Source organism: Salmo salar, chromosome 21 (assembly GCF_965601325.2).
Source record: "Salmo salar chromosome 21, fSalSal1, whole genome shotgun sequence".
Taxonomy (NCBI): domain Eukaryota; kingdom Metazoa; phylum Chordata; class Actinopteri; order Salmoniformes; family Salmonidae; genus Salmo; species Salmo salar.
The window spans coordinates 10,347,075-10,362,442 of NC_138311.1; the positions used below are offsets into that span (position 1 = coordinate 10,347,075).

The 15,368-nt window shown below is 43.1% G+C and overlaps 1 protein-coding gene across 3 annotated transcripts in view; it reads left to right on the forward strand.

Moving 5' to 3' along the window:
• hecw2a (HECT, C2 and WW domain containing E3 ubiquitin protein ligase 2a) overlaps positions 1–15,368 on the forward strand; it is a 47,781-nt gene that overhangs the window by 22,164 nt on the left and 10,249 nt on the right. For 2 of the 3 annotated variants that reach the window (XM_082966957.1, XM_082966958.1), the window contains exons 10-17: positions 1,706–2,006; positions 2,249–2,341; positions 3,091–3,241; positions 4,915–5,021; positions 9,972–10,096; positions 10,450–10,635; positions 13,782–13,916; positions 14,558–14,660. In XM_082966957.1, coding sequence (XP_082823083.1) covers positions 1,706–2,006; positions 2,249–2,341; positions 3,091–3,241; positions 4,915–5,021; positions 9,972–10,096; positions 10,450–10,635; positions 13,782–13,916; positions 14,558–14,660 — 1,201 coding nt within the window. The remainder of the gene's footprint in view (positions 1–1,705; positions 2,007–2,248; positions 2,342–3,090; positions 3,242–4,914; positions 5,022–9,971; positions 10,097–10,449; positions 10,636–13,781; positions 13,917–14,557; positions 14,661–15,368) is intronic. The other variant, XM_082966959.1, reaches the window with a different exon arrangement.

Here is a 15,368-nt window from a genome sequence, read left to right on the forward strand (position 1 = left end):
ATGGAAAGCCAGAACTCCCGCTCATTTCAACCTGCTGATTAGAAGGTCCTGTGTAGATTGTATTTTCAAGAAGCAACTATGAGAAAATAACACTGATCCAATGTTTTCACACTTTTACAGTGTTAGTTTCATCAGCTGTTGTACAATATGTGTAACATATACACTGGGAGTCAGGAAGCAGGTGCAGAAGGTGAGTTTAATGATAAGAATAAGGCAGAAAACAGAAGCGTACTGAACGTGGCCAAAACCAATACTGCCTGATGACTGAGGCTACTGAAGGCTAAATAAAGGGAGCTTAATCAAGGTGATGATGAGATCCAGGTGTGCGTAGCAAGGGGGAGCAGGTGTGCGCGTAAGGATGGTTGCCAGGACCGGTGGTTAGTAGACCGGCAACGTCGAGCGGGAGTAGGCGTGACAATATGATACAAAACAGGAAAAACTGAATGTTGACTGCACTGAGCTTTTAACCTGTGGTTAAAAATTCTCTATGCAATAATTCCACCTGAAATAGCCTATAGTATCTCTAGTAGTAAGTAAAATAATAATCTTGGAAATCCAGAACTAAAGTCTTGCGTAATTGCGTCAGATTCTCAATTAACTTCTGGGTACAAACGTGTTAAAATATACTACAACAAGGAGTGAAAGCAGGGTGGTGGCTCCACCCCCTCTCTTTACAGGCAAGTCTATGAGAATGTCCATGAATGTGGATGCTTTTCTTACTTACTATAAAAGTGACTCAACATTATTAACCATTCAGTTCCTATTGGGCACAACATCATCCGAAGAAAACAAAAATAAACTGCAAATGCATCCAACAAGTTTGTAGAGTCACAAGCATGATGTAGTCATTGTGTGCAAGGAATATGGGACCAAATACTAAACTTTTGTAACGGCTTTGAGCTAAGCACAGGCAAAATCCTAGAGGGAAAGCAGACACAGGTTTCCAGACAAATTCGCCTTTCAGCAGGACAATAACCTAAAACACATGGCCAAATATACAATGTAGTTGCTTACCAAGATGACGTTGAATGTTCCTGAGTGTCCTAGTTGCAGTTTTGACTTAAATCAGCTCGAAAATCTATGGCAGGATTTTAATGGATGTTTAGCAATGATCAACAACCAACTTGAGAGATTGAAGAATTAAGAATAATGTGCAAATATTGTACAATCCAGTTGTGCAAAGCTCTTATATACATACCCAGAAAGACTCACAGCTGTGATCGCTGCCAAAGGTGTTTCTAACATGTATTGACTCACGGTCATGAATACTTATGTAAATTAGTTATTTTTGTATTTCTAAAAACCTGTTTTCACTTTCTCATTATGGGATATTGTGTGTAGATGGGTGAGGAAAAACACAATGTAATCCATCTTGTATTCAGACTTTAACATAACAAAATGTGGAATAAGTCAAGAAATATGAATTCTTTCTGAAGGTACTGTACATCTGGTGTGGTCTGTAGTAGTGGTAAAAAAAAAGTTGGGTAAACAGAACACCTTTCGAGACAATGCTGATGGGTTACACAAATGCTAACAATGTCAGTTTAGTGTTGTAGCTGTGCAAATATTATTCACCAAAGCAAATAAGGTGCATTAACAGCATTTATTAACGCTCCACTACATCCCTGGTCCTAACCCACCATTTGGGAAAGCACGCTCTGACCTCATCGGCCTTCATGCTGTTGGATGTCTTTGGGCTTTGTAGGAGACTGATGCAGGGACAGAAGCTGCCATTGACCCAGGAGGAGATACCATCACCGACAACCGACCCACCAGTCAGCATGTAGACGATGAGGGAGACGGGCAGACGCCAGCCAATGAGGTTGAAGGAGATGCTCCGTCAGCCAATGAGCTTGAGCCAGGAGAAGAGATAAGTGAGCTTAGGCGGAGCTTGCAGGCATCTGGGGGGGTGTCCCAGGATGAGGTGTGGGAGGAGCCAAGGCCAGCGGGGGATGCAGGATCTGTGGATTCAGATGCAGTTGCCACGGAGACAGATGGAGAGGACGGTATGTAACTACCACCTTTTAAAAGGCATTATTTTACAGTCTGATGTTTACCTGGTATTTACTTTAAAATGACATTCTGAAATCAATCTATTTTGCTTCCTTGGGATTCATTAAAACATCCATACTCCCCTACCTGAAACAATCATTAAATATTATTCCCTCATTCATCCAGTAGAAACGAATAGTGAATTACTGTAAACGGCTAATGTGTTCTCCCTTTCCTGAATGTTGCGTATGCTCAGGTGCTCAAGTGAACGGTCACCCCGTGCACTCGCTCCCCACAGTGCGCCATGACATCCACCGATACCAACGTGTGGACGAACCCTTACCTCCTAGTAAGTGTCTCTGTACATACTACCTCTGTAGGTATGAGGTGAAGGAAGATGACAAAAGAGAAAGAAAGCTGCTTGATATAGTATGTGTATTTGTCTCGATAGAGAGGGTTTATTTGTACCTGTGCCATACTGGCTTCTGTGACAACATGCGCAATAACTGTTAAAAAAGTTAGTTGTTAATTTCTTCTACGATTCGGTAAACTGAAAGGGTGCATACTTCCACCTAAAGTGTGTTGTTTGAACTGGTATAAAGCCAAGGTTTGTGATTTACTGCCACCTACAGTTATAAAATGTTTGCTCAGGAGTATAGTTAATTGGCTGATCTCTCCTTATGACCTGGAAGGAATTATGTGATCTTTCCTTAACCCATACAGTAGGAACTCCCACCAAGTTCACTACTTCAAATTGGTGGAATTCCTCAATGGTGCTGCCCATGCTAAACACACTTTGTGGCACTAGAGCCGTCTTAGAAATGTGGGCCAAATCATAGACTAAGTCCTATGTGCACAATGGTATACTATTTGACATACTGTGTTTGTTATTTCAAGGTGCCATGGTTGGATGTTAGAATGCATCCGTACATGTCAACCATGTGTGAATTCAGTTTGACTGCGACTGTGTGTGCATCCCAAGTAGCACCCTATTCCCTATGGGCCCTGGTTAAAAGTAATGTAGTAAAAAGGAAATGGGGTGCCATTTGGGACGTAGCCTGTGTCTTAAATGTAAAGCGATGTGTTTATTCTCCTTAGACTGGGAGGCGAGGATCGATAGTCATGGTCGTATTTTCTTTGTGGATCATGTGAACCGAACCACCACGTGGCAGCGCCCCACCGGACCACCCGCCCCCCAGGGCCTGACCCGCTCCAGCTCCATCCAACAGATGGAGCAGCTCAACCGCAGGTCTGTGTCATGTATGTATGTATGGTGAGGGGGAAAAAGTATTTGATCCCCTGCTGATTTTGTACGTTTGTCCACTGACAAAGAAACGATCAGTCTATAATTTTAATGGTAGGTTTATTTGAACAGTGAGACAGAATAACAAAAAAAATCCAGAAAGACGCATGTCAAAAATGTTATAAAATTATTTGCATTTTAATGAGGGAAATAAGTATTTGACCCCTCTGCAAAACATGACTTAGTACTTGGTGGCAAAACCCTTGTTGGCAATCAGAGGTCAGACGTTTCTTGTAGTTGGCCACCAGGTTTGCACACATCTCAGGAGGGATTTTGTCCCACTCCTCTTTGCAGAGCTTCTCCAAGTCATTAAGGTTGAGGCTGACGTTTGGCAACTCAAACCTTCAGCTCCCTCCACAGATTTTCTATGGGATTAAGGTCTGGAGACTGGCTAGGCCACTCCAGGACCTTAATGTGCTTCTTCTTGAGCCACTCCTTTGTTGCCTTGGCCGTGTGTTTTGGGTCATAGTCATGCTGGAATATCCATCCACGACCCATTTTCAATGCCCTGGCTGAGGGAAGGAGGTTCTCACCCAAGATTTGATAGTACATGGCCCCGTCCTTCGTCCCTTTGCGGTGAAGTTGCCCTGTCCCCTTAGCAGAAAAACACCCCCAAAGCATAATGTTTCCACCTCCATGTTTGACGGTGGGGATGGTGTTCTTGGTCATAGGCAGCATTTCTCCTCCTCCAAACAGGGCGAGTTGAGTTGATGCCAAAGAGCTCCATTTTGGTCTCATCTGACCACAACACTTCACCCAGATGTTCATTGGCAAACTTCAGACAGGCATGTATATGTGCTTTCTTGAGCAGGGGGACCTTGCGGGCGCTGCAGGATTTCAGTCCTTCACGGCGTAGTGTGTTACCAATTGTTTTCTTGGTGACTATGGTCCCAGCTGCCTTGATCATTGACAAGATCCTCCCGTGTAGTTCTGGGCTGATTCCTCACTGTTCTGATGATCATTGCAACTCCACAAGGTGAGATCTTGCATGGAGCTCCAGGCTGAGGGAGATTGAGAGTTCTTTTGCGTTTCTTCCATTTGCAAATAATCGCACCAACTGTTGTCACCTTCTCACCAAGCTGCTTGGCGATGGTCTTGTAGCCCATTCCAGCCTTGTGTAGGCCTACAACCTTGTCCCTGACATCCTTGGAGAGCTCTTTGGTCTTGGCCATGGTGGAGAGTTTGGAATCTGATTGATTGCTTCTGTGGACAGGTGACTTTTATACATGTAACAAGCTGAGATTAGGAGCACTCCCTTTAAGAGTGTGCTCCTAATCTCAGCTCGTTACCTGTATAAAAGACACCTGGGAGCCAGAAATCTTTGACTGAGAGGGGGTCAAATACTTATTTCCCTCATTAAAATGCAAATCAATTTATAAAATTTTTGACATGCGTTTTCTGGAGTTTGTTGTTATTCTGTCTCTCACTGTTCAAATAAATCTACCATTTAAAATTATAGACTGATCATTTCTTTGCCCACTGACAAACGTACAAAATCAGCAGGGGATCAAATACTTTTTTCCCCATGTATGTATATGTACACACACATACTTTTGTATCTTCAGTCCTCTGTATTTCCCCGTCACACTCCTTTCTGTGTCTGTATTTTTCTCCATCAGGTATCAGAGCATAAGGAGGACGATGACCAGTGAGAGGTCCGAGGAGCACACAGTTGACCTCCCGCCAGAGCTCACAGAGAGTGACCTTCTACCCCAGACCATCCCTGGTGCGTTTGTATAGTCACACACACAGGGCTATAAAGTGCTACCAGTTTCGTCCCAAATTAAACAAAATATTTTGCTGTGCTATCGGGAGTTTTAATTTGGGAGCGTCATGCTTGCAAAATTACTACAGCGAACACTGCTTGTTTCTAGTCAAAACTGTTCAAAAGGTCTGACCCATATTACCTGTGCGACGTCTTTTTTTCTTCCTGTCATAGATTGGGTGGGCACATTTTACATTCATAAACCATGTCGCGGGCGGTTCTAAAACATTGCGGTCCGCATTTATTTTACACCTTATTCGGTCATGTAGCTAGCTAACAACCTGGTAAATTTACCAGTATATCCAAACATTTGGGGGCACAGAAAGAAAGAGGGATAGCTTCTTCAGTACATCCATGATCATAGTAATGAATGAAGGACATATCTTGCATGTCGTCATCAAAAACGTACCTATTAACTGGTGAGCCTCGAGGACCCCCCCCCCCTTAAGCTAATGAGAAGTCATTCTGATTGCAACATTCTAACAGTGTCATTAATATATGCTATTGCAAAAATTATAATTTGGTTGTGTTTTTCTTATAACATAAGAATATGAAGAAAAACATAAAATAACACAATAGGGTTTTCATTAGTTTGATACTGAAGGCTATATGTAAAAACTAAAATGCAAGTGTTTTGTGGAGTGCCTTTGTTACAACTATGAAACAGCTTATTTTTATGAATTACCCCAACCACCAAGACGCATGGTCAGCAAAATGCGCGGTAAAATTATGAAAACATCAGTAGCCTAAACATCATTTATAAGTGCCAAGTGTGCTTGATAAATGGTGAAAATTGGCACAAAAACAATAATGCCGGGGGCTTCCGGTGACGCAACTTAAGAAATGGCTGCCTTGTTTTTCGTACTGCACATCGGTTGGGTATTTCCCCCCTAAATTCAAGTATTTACTCTGAGCATTGTAATAAATTAAGCAAAATGGAAAATAGGAAAAGGTCGCGGAGCTACAGTAACAAGACGGCAGAAGATAATCGTCGATGAACCTGAGATGGCTAATGCTAGCGCAAATAAGATAGTAGCAGCAAAAGAACCCTCATTTCGTGAGGTGATTTAAAGAAGGAATTGCGCGAGGCGCTCACAGGCTTACGAGAGGAACTTCGAGAAGATGTAAGAAAATAACTAAATGAGTTCAAGAAGGACATTAACCAGAAACTTAAAACAAATTAGAACTTCACAGCATATCTACAAGAATGGGGGACGCAGAACAGTGCATTGGGGAAACGGACACATGGAACTCCGCAGTCAAGGAAATACTTGAACAGTCACTGAAAAACCAACACGCACTACAGGCAAAAGTGACAGAACTCGAAGGTTTCTCACGTCGAAACAACTTTAGACTTTATAACGTAGTAGAGGGCGCAGAAAAATACTCTATGCCCCAATTCGTGGAGGGTCTATTCAAAGACATACTTGAAGACAACACTGACCTGGGAATTGAGAGCACACTGAGCTCTGGCCCCAAAACCCCCCAGCGGCGCCCCACCAAGATCAATAGTAGTACTGTTCCTAAAATTCTCAGTCAAAGAGAAAGTCTTACATGCAACCTGGAAAAAGCCTGTTAGCTTCCAAGGCCAACGAGTGTTCTCTGATCATGACTACGCGGGAGAGATACTGAAAAGGAAAGAATACACCCCCATTAAGAAAGCATTTAAAGAGAAGGGTATACGCTTCCAAACACCATCCCCGGCAAAAATGCGGGTATTTCTGGTAAATGGCCCGGTTACAAACGAGCATGCAGACCAGGCGGCTGAGGATCTGAAGTCGAGGGGCATCACAGTGGACAATACCGCTAGGGGAAAGGCGACATCACCGGTGGAAAGACTCAAGCAGGCTCTCCCATGGATCGTTATCGACAAGTAGAGCCATGGAGAAAGAGGGAAACCACCTCGGCGAGAGGACGTTCACATCCGAGAGAGACTCAGGCATTTCCAACGGGAAGATGGAGGACACTGAATCAGATTAAACAGAATTAATAGTTACCGCGAGCTGTTAACACGTTGGGTTGTTACGGTTGACATTAGGTAAAATATCTCCCCTATTTTCCCCCCAATGCTGAACAAGGGTGAGTAGCCAAAAGTATGTGTTCTTTATGAACACACTAAGTAGCGTCACGTTAATAACATATATATATATATATATATAAACTAAGTATTGACACATTGACAACGGGGGTGACAGAAGGGCATATCAAGGGGAGGATTCATGATATGCACACATGACCGATATAGTTTTCACATGTAATTACCAGTGTGTATAAGCGACAAAATAGGTGCCCTTATTTTCAGTTCCAACAGGTCTTGTTTGTGACTACATCACGCATTTTCATATCTGAGCGAGGGGCCCCTCCTGCAGACAGGCTCATCCCCTCAAACCCCAGAGGCAAGAGACATATATGCTAATATTGATCCCATGACTTGAGATTTGTAACACAAATGCTAAAACATTACCATGTAGAAACAGTGCCAGGTAAACTAAACCAACGCATGGATTGCTGTCATACCTTATCCATAGACTGCTTACAGGGTAAGGAAACCAATGTAATTTGGCTGAACTATCCTTTTTACACTAACTGCTGAAGCTTCTCCCAACAGTTGAAAGTGCCATACCTGTCATAATTACAGCCGTGTTGAAGAGACCAAACTGCAGCAGGTGAAATGTAGATACTCATCTTTTTAATATATAAGAGCAAAGTATCCACGGGAAAAACGACTAACAGGCTACGTACATACCAAAGACTAGCAGTGTTAGCACAACCACCCACAAACCCAAGTGACAAACATACTCCTAATTATATGACTCCCAATCAGGAACAACGATAACCAGCTGTCACTGATCGGGAGCCATACAGACCCACATAGAAACACAACACCCAGAACACACATACACAGACATACTCTGCCACGTCCTGACCAAAAACTACACAACACCACCCTCTGCTGGTCAGGACGTGACAATACCCAGTTAATAATCACCCTGATAATTGTCTCGAAACTGAACCTAAACTATACCGAAACTAATTTCACACATATAACAGGTTAAATAAATGTGATCAAGTTACAGAAGCACAAATATCATACCCTCCAAGACATGATAACCTCTCACCATTACTATAACAGTCAGTGAAGGTTAGCATCTTTTGGGGGGTATGATTATTTGTATGTCTAACTTTCTCAGTCATCATTATTGATGATTCATTCAGGACTATCCGTAATCATAGTAGCGGCCACATTAATTCTTGTTTACAATAAAAGTGACTCCAAAATGACAACACATTATTTACCATTCATTTCTATTGGACAAAAATATTATCTGAAACACATCCAAAACAAATAGCAAATGCAGCCAACAAGTTTAGAGTCACAAGCTGGATGTAATCATAAATTTGATTGACTGAAGTGAATTTGTCCTAATACTTAGTCATCTAAAATGGGGGGGACTATGTACAAACAGTTCTGTAATTTCTAAACGGTTCACCCGATATGGATGGCAATACCCTCACATTAAAGGGTATACCCTCACATATAATTTCACATCCAAAGTGCTGGAGTACAGAGCCTAGCCCCCCCTAGAAGTAGCATTTGACCTTGTGGGGACTAACAAAATGCCCCCAGTTGGTTAAAAAAAATGTAATCTACTATTTTACACACACACACCCTTCCCAACATCTAAAATAAATGTCCTCACTGTAAACTGTGTTTATTTTCAGCAAACTTAACGTATAAATACTTGTATGAACATAACAAGATTCAATAACTGAGACATAAACTGAACAAGTTCCACAGACATGTGACTAACAGAAATGGAATAATGTGTCCCTGAACAAAGGGGGGGTCAAAAGTAACAGTCAGTATGTGGTGTGGCCACCAGCTGCATTAAGTACTGCAGTGCATCTCCTCATGGACTGCACCAGATTTGCCAGTTCTTGCTGTGAGATGTTACCCCACTCTTCCACCAAGTCACCTGCAAGTTCCCAGATATTTCTGGGGGAATGGCCCTAGCCCTCACCCTCCGATCCAACAGGTCCCAGATGTGCTCAATGGGATTGAGATCCAGGCTTTTCGCTGGCCATGGCAGAACATTGCCATTCCTGTCTTGCAGGAAATAACGCACAGAACGAGCAGTATGGCTGGTGACATTGTCATGCTGGAGGGTCATGTCAGGATGAGCCTGCAGAAAGGGTACCACATGAGGGAGGATGTCTTCCCTGTAACGCACAGCGTTGAGATTGCCTGCAATGACAGCAAGCTCAGTCCGATGATGCTGTGACACACCGCCCCAGACCATGACGGACCCTCCACCTCCAAATTGATCCCACTCCAGATTACAGGCCTCGGTTTAACGCTCATTCCGTCGACGATAAACGCGAATCCGACTATCACCCCTGGTGAGACAAAACCGCGACTCATCAGTGAAGAGCACTTTTTGCCAGTCCTGTCTGGTCCAGTGACGATAGTCGGATCCGTCCTGTCTCAGGCGTCTCACAGTACGACATTGCAATGTATTGCCCTGGCCACATCTGCAGTCCTCATGCCTCCTTGCAGCATGCCTAAGGCACGTTCACGCAGATGAGCTGGGACCCTGGGCATCTTTCTTTTGGTGTTTTTCAGAGTCAGTAGAAAGGCATCTTTAGTGTCCTAAGTTTTCATAACTGTGACCTTAATCGCCTACCGTCTGTAAGCTCTTAGTGTCTTAATGACCGTTCCACAGGTGCATGTTCATTAATTGTTTATGGTTCATTGAAAAGGCATGGGAAATAGTGTTTCAACACTTTACAATGAAGATCTGTGAAGTTATTTGGATTTTTACCAGTTATCTTTGAAAGACAGGGTCCTGAAAAAGGGAAAACATTTTTGCTGAGTTTATTCTACTCTTACTGTGTGTGTTTCTGTTGTAGAGTACAGGAGAGAGAGTGCGGCGGGTCACTCCAGCTCCCGGTCGCGTCTCTCTCTGCTGCTCCAGTCCCCCAGCGCAAAGTTTCTGTGCAGCCCAGACTTCTTCAACATGCTGCATTCTAACCCTGTGAGTCTCACCCTCACCTTTCACATTCTTACGGATCACCTTTGATCTCCCAGCTCTCACTTATCACGTCATATCTCTCAGTAGGTAACAATTTGCAAAAGTGTGTGTGGTAAGGGAACAGCTTTTTGGAATGGAATGAAATGCTGTTTTCAATTGTACGTCAAATGTTGCGTTGATCAGGTTAATTGAAGTAGAACTATGAGGTATGCTACCTGGGATTTCATTTCCCATTATGAGTCATCATTCTTCCCTTAATCTGTGTTTTATCAAAGCAATGACAAACCCATTTACAGAAGAGCCCAGAATTTCACATGTCCCTCTTTGATGACCTCATCAATCTGTTCCCTCCTCAGAGTGCCTACCGCATGTTTACGAGCAACACTTGCCTGAAGCACATGATCAGTAAGGTTCGTCGGGACGCCCACCACTATGAGCGCTACCAGCACAACAGGGACCTGGTGGCCTTTCTCAACATGTTCACCAACAAACAGTTGGAGCTACCCAGGGGCTGGGAGATGAAGCACGATCAGACCGGCAAGGTCTGAAAACTGTGTGTGGGGGTGGTGTGTGTGTGAATGTTTTAGTTTGTGCAATGACATGTGAATATACAGTGCATTCGGAAAGTATTCAGACCCCTTGACTTTTTCCACATTTTGTTACGTTACAACCTTATTCTAAAATGGATTGCATACACTTTTTATCCTCATCGATTTACACACAATAATACCCCATGATGACAAAGCTAAAACAGGTTTTCAGATTTATTTGCAAATGTATTAAAATTTAAAACATATACCTTATTTAAATAAGTATTCAGACCGTTTGCTTTGAGATTGCTATGTTTCCATTGATCCTCCTTGATATGTTTCTACAACTTGATTGGAGTCAACCTGTGGAAAATTCAATTGATTGGACATGATTTGGAAAGGCACACACCTTGTCCCACATTTGACAATGCAGGTCAGAGCAAAAACCAAGCCAGGTCGAAGCAATTGTCCATAGTAAATGGAAGAAGTTTGGAACCTCCAAGACTCATCCTAAAGCTGGCCGCCTGGCCAAACTGAGCATTCGAGGGAGGAGGGCCTTGGTCAGGGAGGTGATCAAGAACCCAATGGTCACTCTGACAGAGCTCCAGAGTTACTCTGTGGAGATGGGAGAACCTGCCAGAAGGACAACAATCTCTGCAGCACTCCACCAAGCAAGCCTTAATGGTAGTGGCCAGATGGAAGCCACTCCTCAGTAAAAGGCACATGTCAGCCCGCTTGGAGTTTGCCAAAAGGCACCTAAAGTATCTCAGACCATGAGAAACAAGATTCTCTGGTCTGATGAAACCAAGATTGAACTCTTTGGCCTGAATGCCAAGTGTCATGTCTGGAGGAAACCTGGCACCATTGCTACGGTGAAGCATTGTGGTGGCATCATCAATCTGTGGGGGATGTTTTTTCAGCAGCAGGGACTAGAATACTAGTCAGGATTGAGGCAAAGATGAACAGAGCAAAGTACAGAGAGATCCTTGATGAACACCGGCTCCAGAGTGCTTAGGACTTCAGACTGGGGCGAAGGTTCACCTTCAACAGGACAACGACCGTAAGCACACAGCCAAGACAACGTAGGAGTGACTTCGGGACAAGTCTCTGAATGTCCTTGAGTGGCCCAGCCAGAGCCTGGACTTGAACCCGATCGAACATCTCTGGAGAGACCTGGAAATACCTGTTCAGCGACTCTCCCCATCCAACCTGACAGAGCTTGAGGATCTGCAGAGAAGAATGGGAGAAACTCCCCAAATACAGGTCTGCCAAGCTTGTAGCGTCATACCCAGAAACTCGAGGCTGTCAAAGGTGCTTCAACAAAGTACTGAGGTTTGAGAGAGTCTGAATAGTTATGCAAATGTTATATTTCATTTATTCTTTTAGAAATGAGCAAACATTCCTAAGAAACGGTTATTGCTTTGTCATTATGGGGTATTGTGTGTAGGTTGATGAGGAAAAAAGTGTATTTAATCAATTTTAGAATATGGCTGTAACATAACGAAATATGGAAAAAGTCAAGGTGTCTGAATACTTAACGAATGCACTGTATAATATATACAGTACCAGTCAAACGTTTGGGCATACTCATTTTCAGGGTTTTCCTTTATTTTTACTATGTTCTACATTGTAGGATAATAGTAAAGATGTCAAAACTAGGAAATAGCACATATGGAATCATGTAGTAACCTAAAAAGTGACAAACAAATCTTAATATATTTTTGGTTTTTCAAAGTAGTCACAATTTGCCTTGATGACAGTTTTGCACAGACTTGCAATGCTCTCAACCAGCTTCATGAGGCCTTGATAAAAGTTAATTTGTGGAATTTCTTTCCTTCTCAATGCCTTTGAGCCAATCAGTTGTGTTGTGATAAGACAGGGGTGTTATACGGAAGATGGCTCTATTTGGTAAAAGACCAAGTTCATATTATGGCAAGAACAGCTCAAATAAGCATAGAGAAATTACAGTCAATCATTACTTTAAGACATGAAGGTCAGCCAATCTGGAAAATTTCAAGAACTTTGAAAGTTTCTTCAAGTGCAGTCGCAAAAACCATCAAGCGCTTTGATGAAACTAGCTCTCATGAGGACTACCACATGAAAGGAAGACCCAGAGTTACCTCTGCTGCAGAGAATAAGTTAATTGGAGTTACCAGAAATTGCAGCCCAAATAATTGCTTCACAGAGTTCAAGTAAGACACATCTCAACATCAACTGTTCAGAGGAGACTGTGAATCAGGCCTTCATGGTTGAATTGCTGCAAAGAAACCACTACTACAGGACACCAATAATAAGAAGACACTTGCTTGGGCCAAGAAACACGAGCAATGGACATTAGACCGGTGGAAATCTGTCCTTTTTGGTCTGATGTTTCCAAATTATGAAATTTTTGGTTCCAACCGCTGTGTCTTTCTGAGATGCAGGGTAGGTGAACGGATGATCTCCGCATGTGTGGTTCCCACCGTGAAGCATGGAGGAGGTGTGATGGTGTGGGGGTGCTTTGCTGGTGACACTGTCAGTGATTTATTTAGAATTCAAGGCACACTTAACTAGCATGGCTACCACAGAATTCTGCAGTGATACGCCACCCCATCTGGTTTGTGCTTAGTCCCACTATCATTTGTTTTTCAACAGGACAATGACCCAACACATGTCCTGGCTGTGTAAGGGCTATTTGACCAAGAAGGAGAGTGTTGCAGTGCTGCATCAGATCACCTGGCCTCCACAATCACCGACCTCAAATCAGTTGAGATGGTATGGGATGAGTTGGACCGCAGAGTGAAGGAACAAGTGCTCAGCATGTGGGACTGTTGAAAAGACTGTTTGAAAAGCATTCCAGATGAAGCTGGTTGAGAGAATGCCAAGGGTGTGCAAAGCTGTCATCAAGGCAAAGGGTGGCTACTTTGAAGAATCTCTAAAAAAGTATATTTTGATTTGGTCAACACTTTTTTTTGATTACTACATGATTCCATATGTGTTATTTCATAGTTTTGATGTCTTCACTATTATTCTACAATGTAGAAAATAGTAAAAATAAAGAACACTTGAATGAGTAGGTTTGGCTAAACCTTTGACTGGTACTGTATGTACACTTGCTTACCTATACTGTAGTTTCTTTATCTATCTTACTGTACGTGGCTGGCTGTGTGTCTTCACAGCCCTTCTTTGTGGATCACAATCGTCGTTCCACGACCTTCATCGACCCGCGGCTCCCCCTCCAGAGTGCACGCTCCACTGGTCTGTTGACCCACCGCCAGCACCTCAGCCGCCAACGCAGCCACAGCGCAGGCGAGGTGAGAGACTACTGCTGCATTCACACAGGCCAATTTAAAAAAAGTCTGACCGGACTGCATGACGGCATGCTAACTAGTGGACTAACCTACATGTGGCTTGGCAGTTTGCCTGGCGTGTTTGAATTCATATAGCTGGTTTGAAGAACATGCCAACTAACATCCAAAAAAGAAAATATCTCTACAGTGGATGATATTGTCCCTCGGCCTCATCAGAATTTTCCATTGTCTTGCTGAAAATGTTACATCTGGTTTCATCTTGCCGTAATAAGTCGACTATGTGAACGCAGCAAACTGCTGTACTACTGCACCACTAATACAGGCTTGAGATCAGCTCTAAATCTAATCTATTACACCCACTGCACCACTGACACACTGGATTACTGACCATCACTGACTTTAGCTGGTTTAACAAGACCGATATCAATCATAATGCTTATAGCAAGACTGGGTTAACTGGGTTAACAGAATGGACAAAAATTCATGATGTATCAAAAAGATTGAAAGGGTTCCTAAAATGGGTGTAAGTAGTATGGTTTTCAATAGAAACAATGACAATGCTGGGTTTATTGCTGGGAGTTCCCTGATTGTGTCAATTGGTAGCAGCAGAGGGATCCGTCCTGACTCGGAGTGTCCCCTTGCAGGTGGTAGATGACACGCGACACTCCAGCCCACCTGTCATGCCCCGCCCCTCCAGCACCTTCAGTGGGTCCACTCGCAATCAATACCAGGACCTGGTGCCTGTGGGTGAGTACACACGCATGCACGGCAGGTAGCCTAGCAGTTAGTGTTGGGCCAGTAACCAAAAGATTGCTAGTTTAAATCCCTATGCAGACACGGTGAAAATTCAGCCCTTGAGCAAGGCACTTAACCCTAATTGCTCCACTTAAAGCTACAATTTGGTAGATGACCAAATTCACATAGAAACATGAGTTACAGTCTTCCATTCCCAATGAAAGCAAGTCACGAAGGGGTAGATCTATGTGTGCTATTTCTATGCTTCCCGTTCTGAAGTTTGGTTTTTGCGTCTTTTACTGGACTTTCGGTTTTGTACACCAGCTTCAAAACAGCTGAATATACACTGCTCAAAAAAATAAAGGGAACACTTAAACAACACATCCTAGATCTGAATGAAAGAAATAATCTTATTAAATACTTTTTTCTTTACATAGTTGAATGTGCTGACAACAAAATCACACAAAAATAATCAATGGAAATCCAATTTATCAACCCATGGAGGTCTGGATTTGGAGTCACACTCAAAATTAAAGTGGAAAACCACATTACAGGCTGATCCAACTTTGATGTAATGTCCTTAAAACAAGTCAAAATGAGGCTCAGTAGTGTTTGTGGCCTCCACGTGCCTGTATGACCTCCCTACAACGCCTGGGCATGCTCCTGATGAGGTGGCGGATGGTCTCCTGAGGGATCTCCTCCCAGACCTGGACTAAAGCA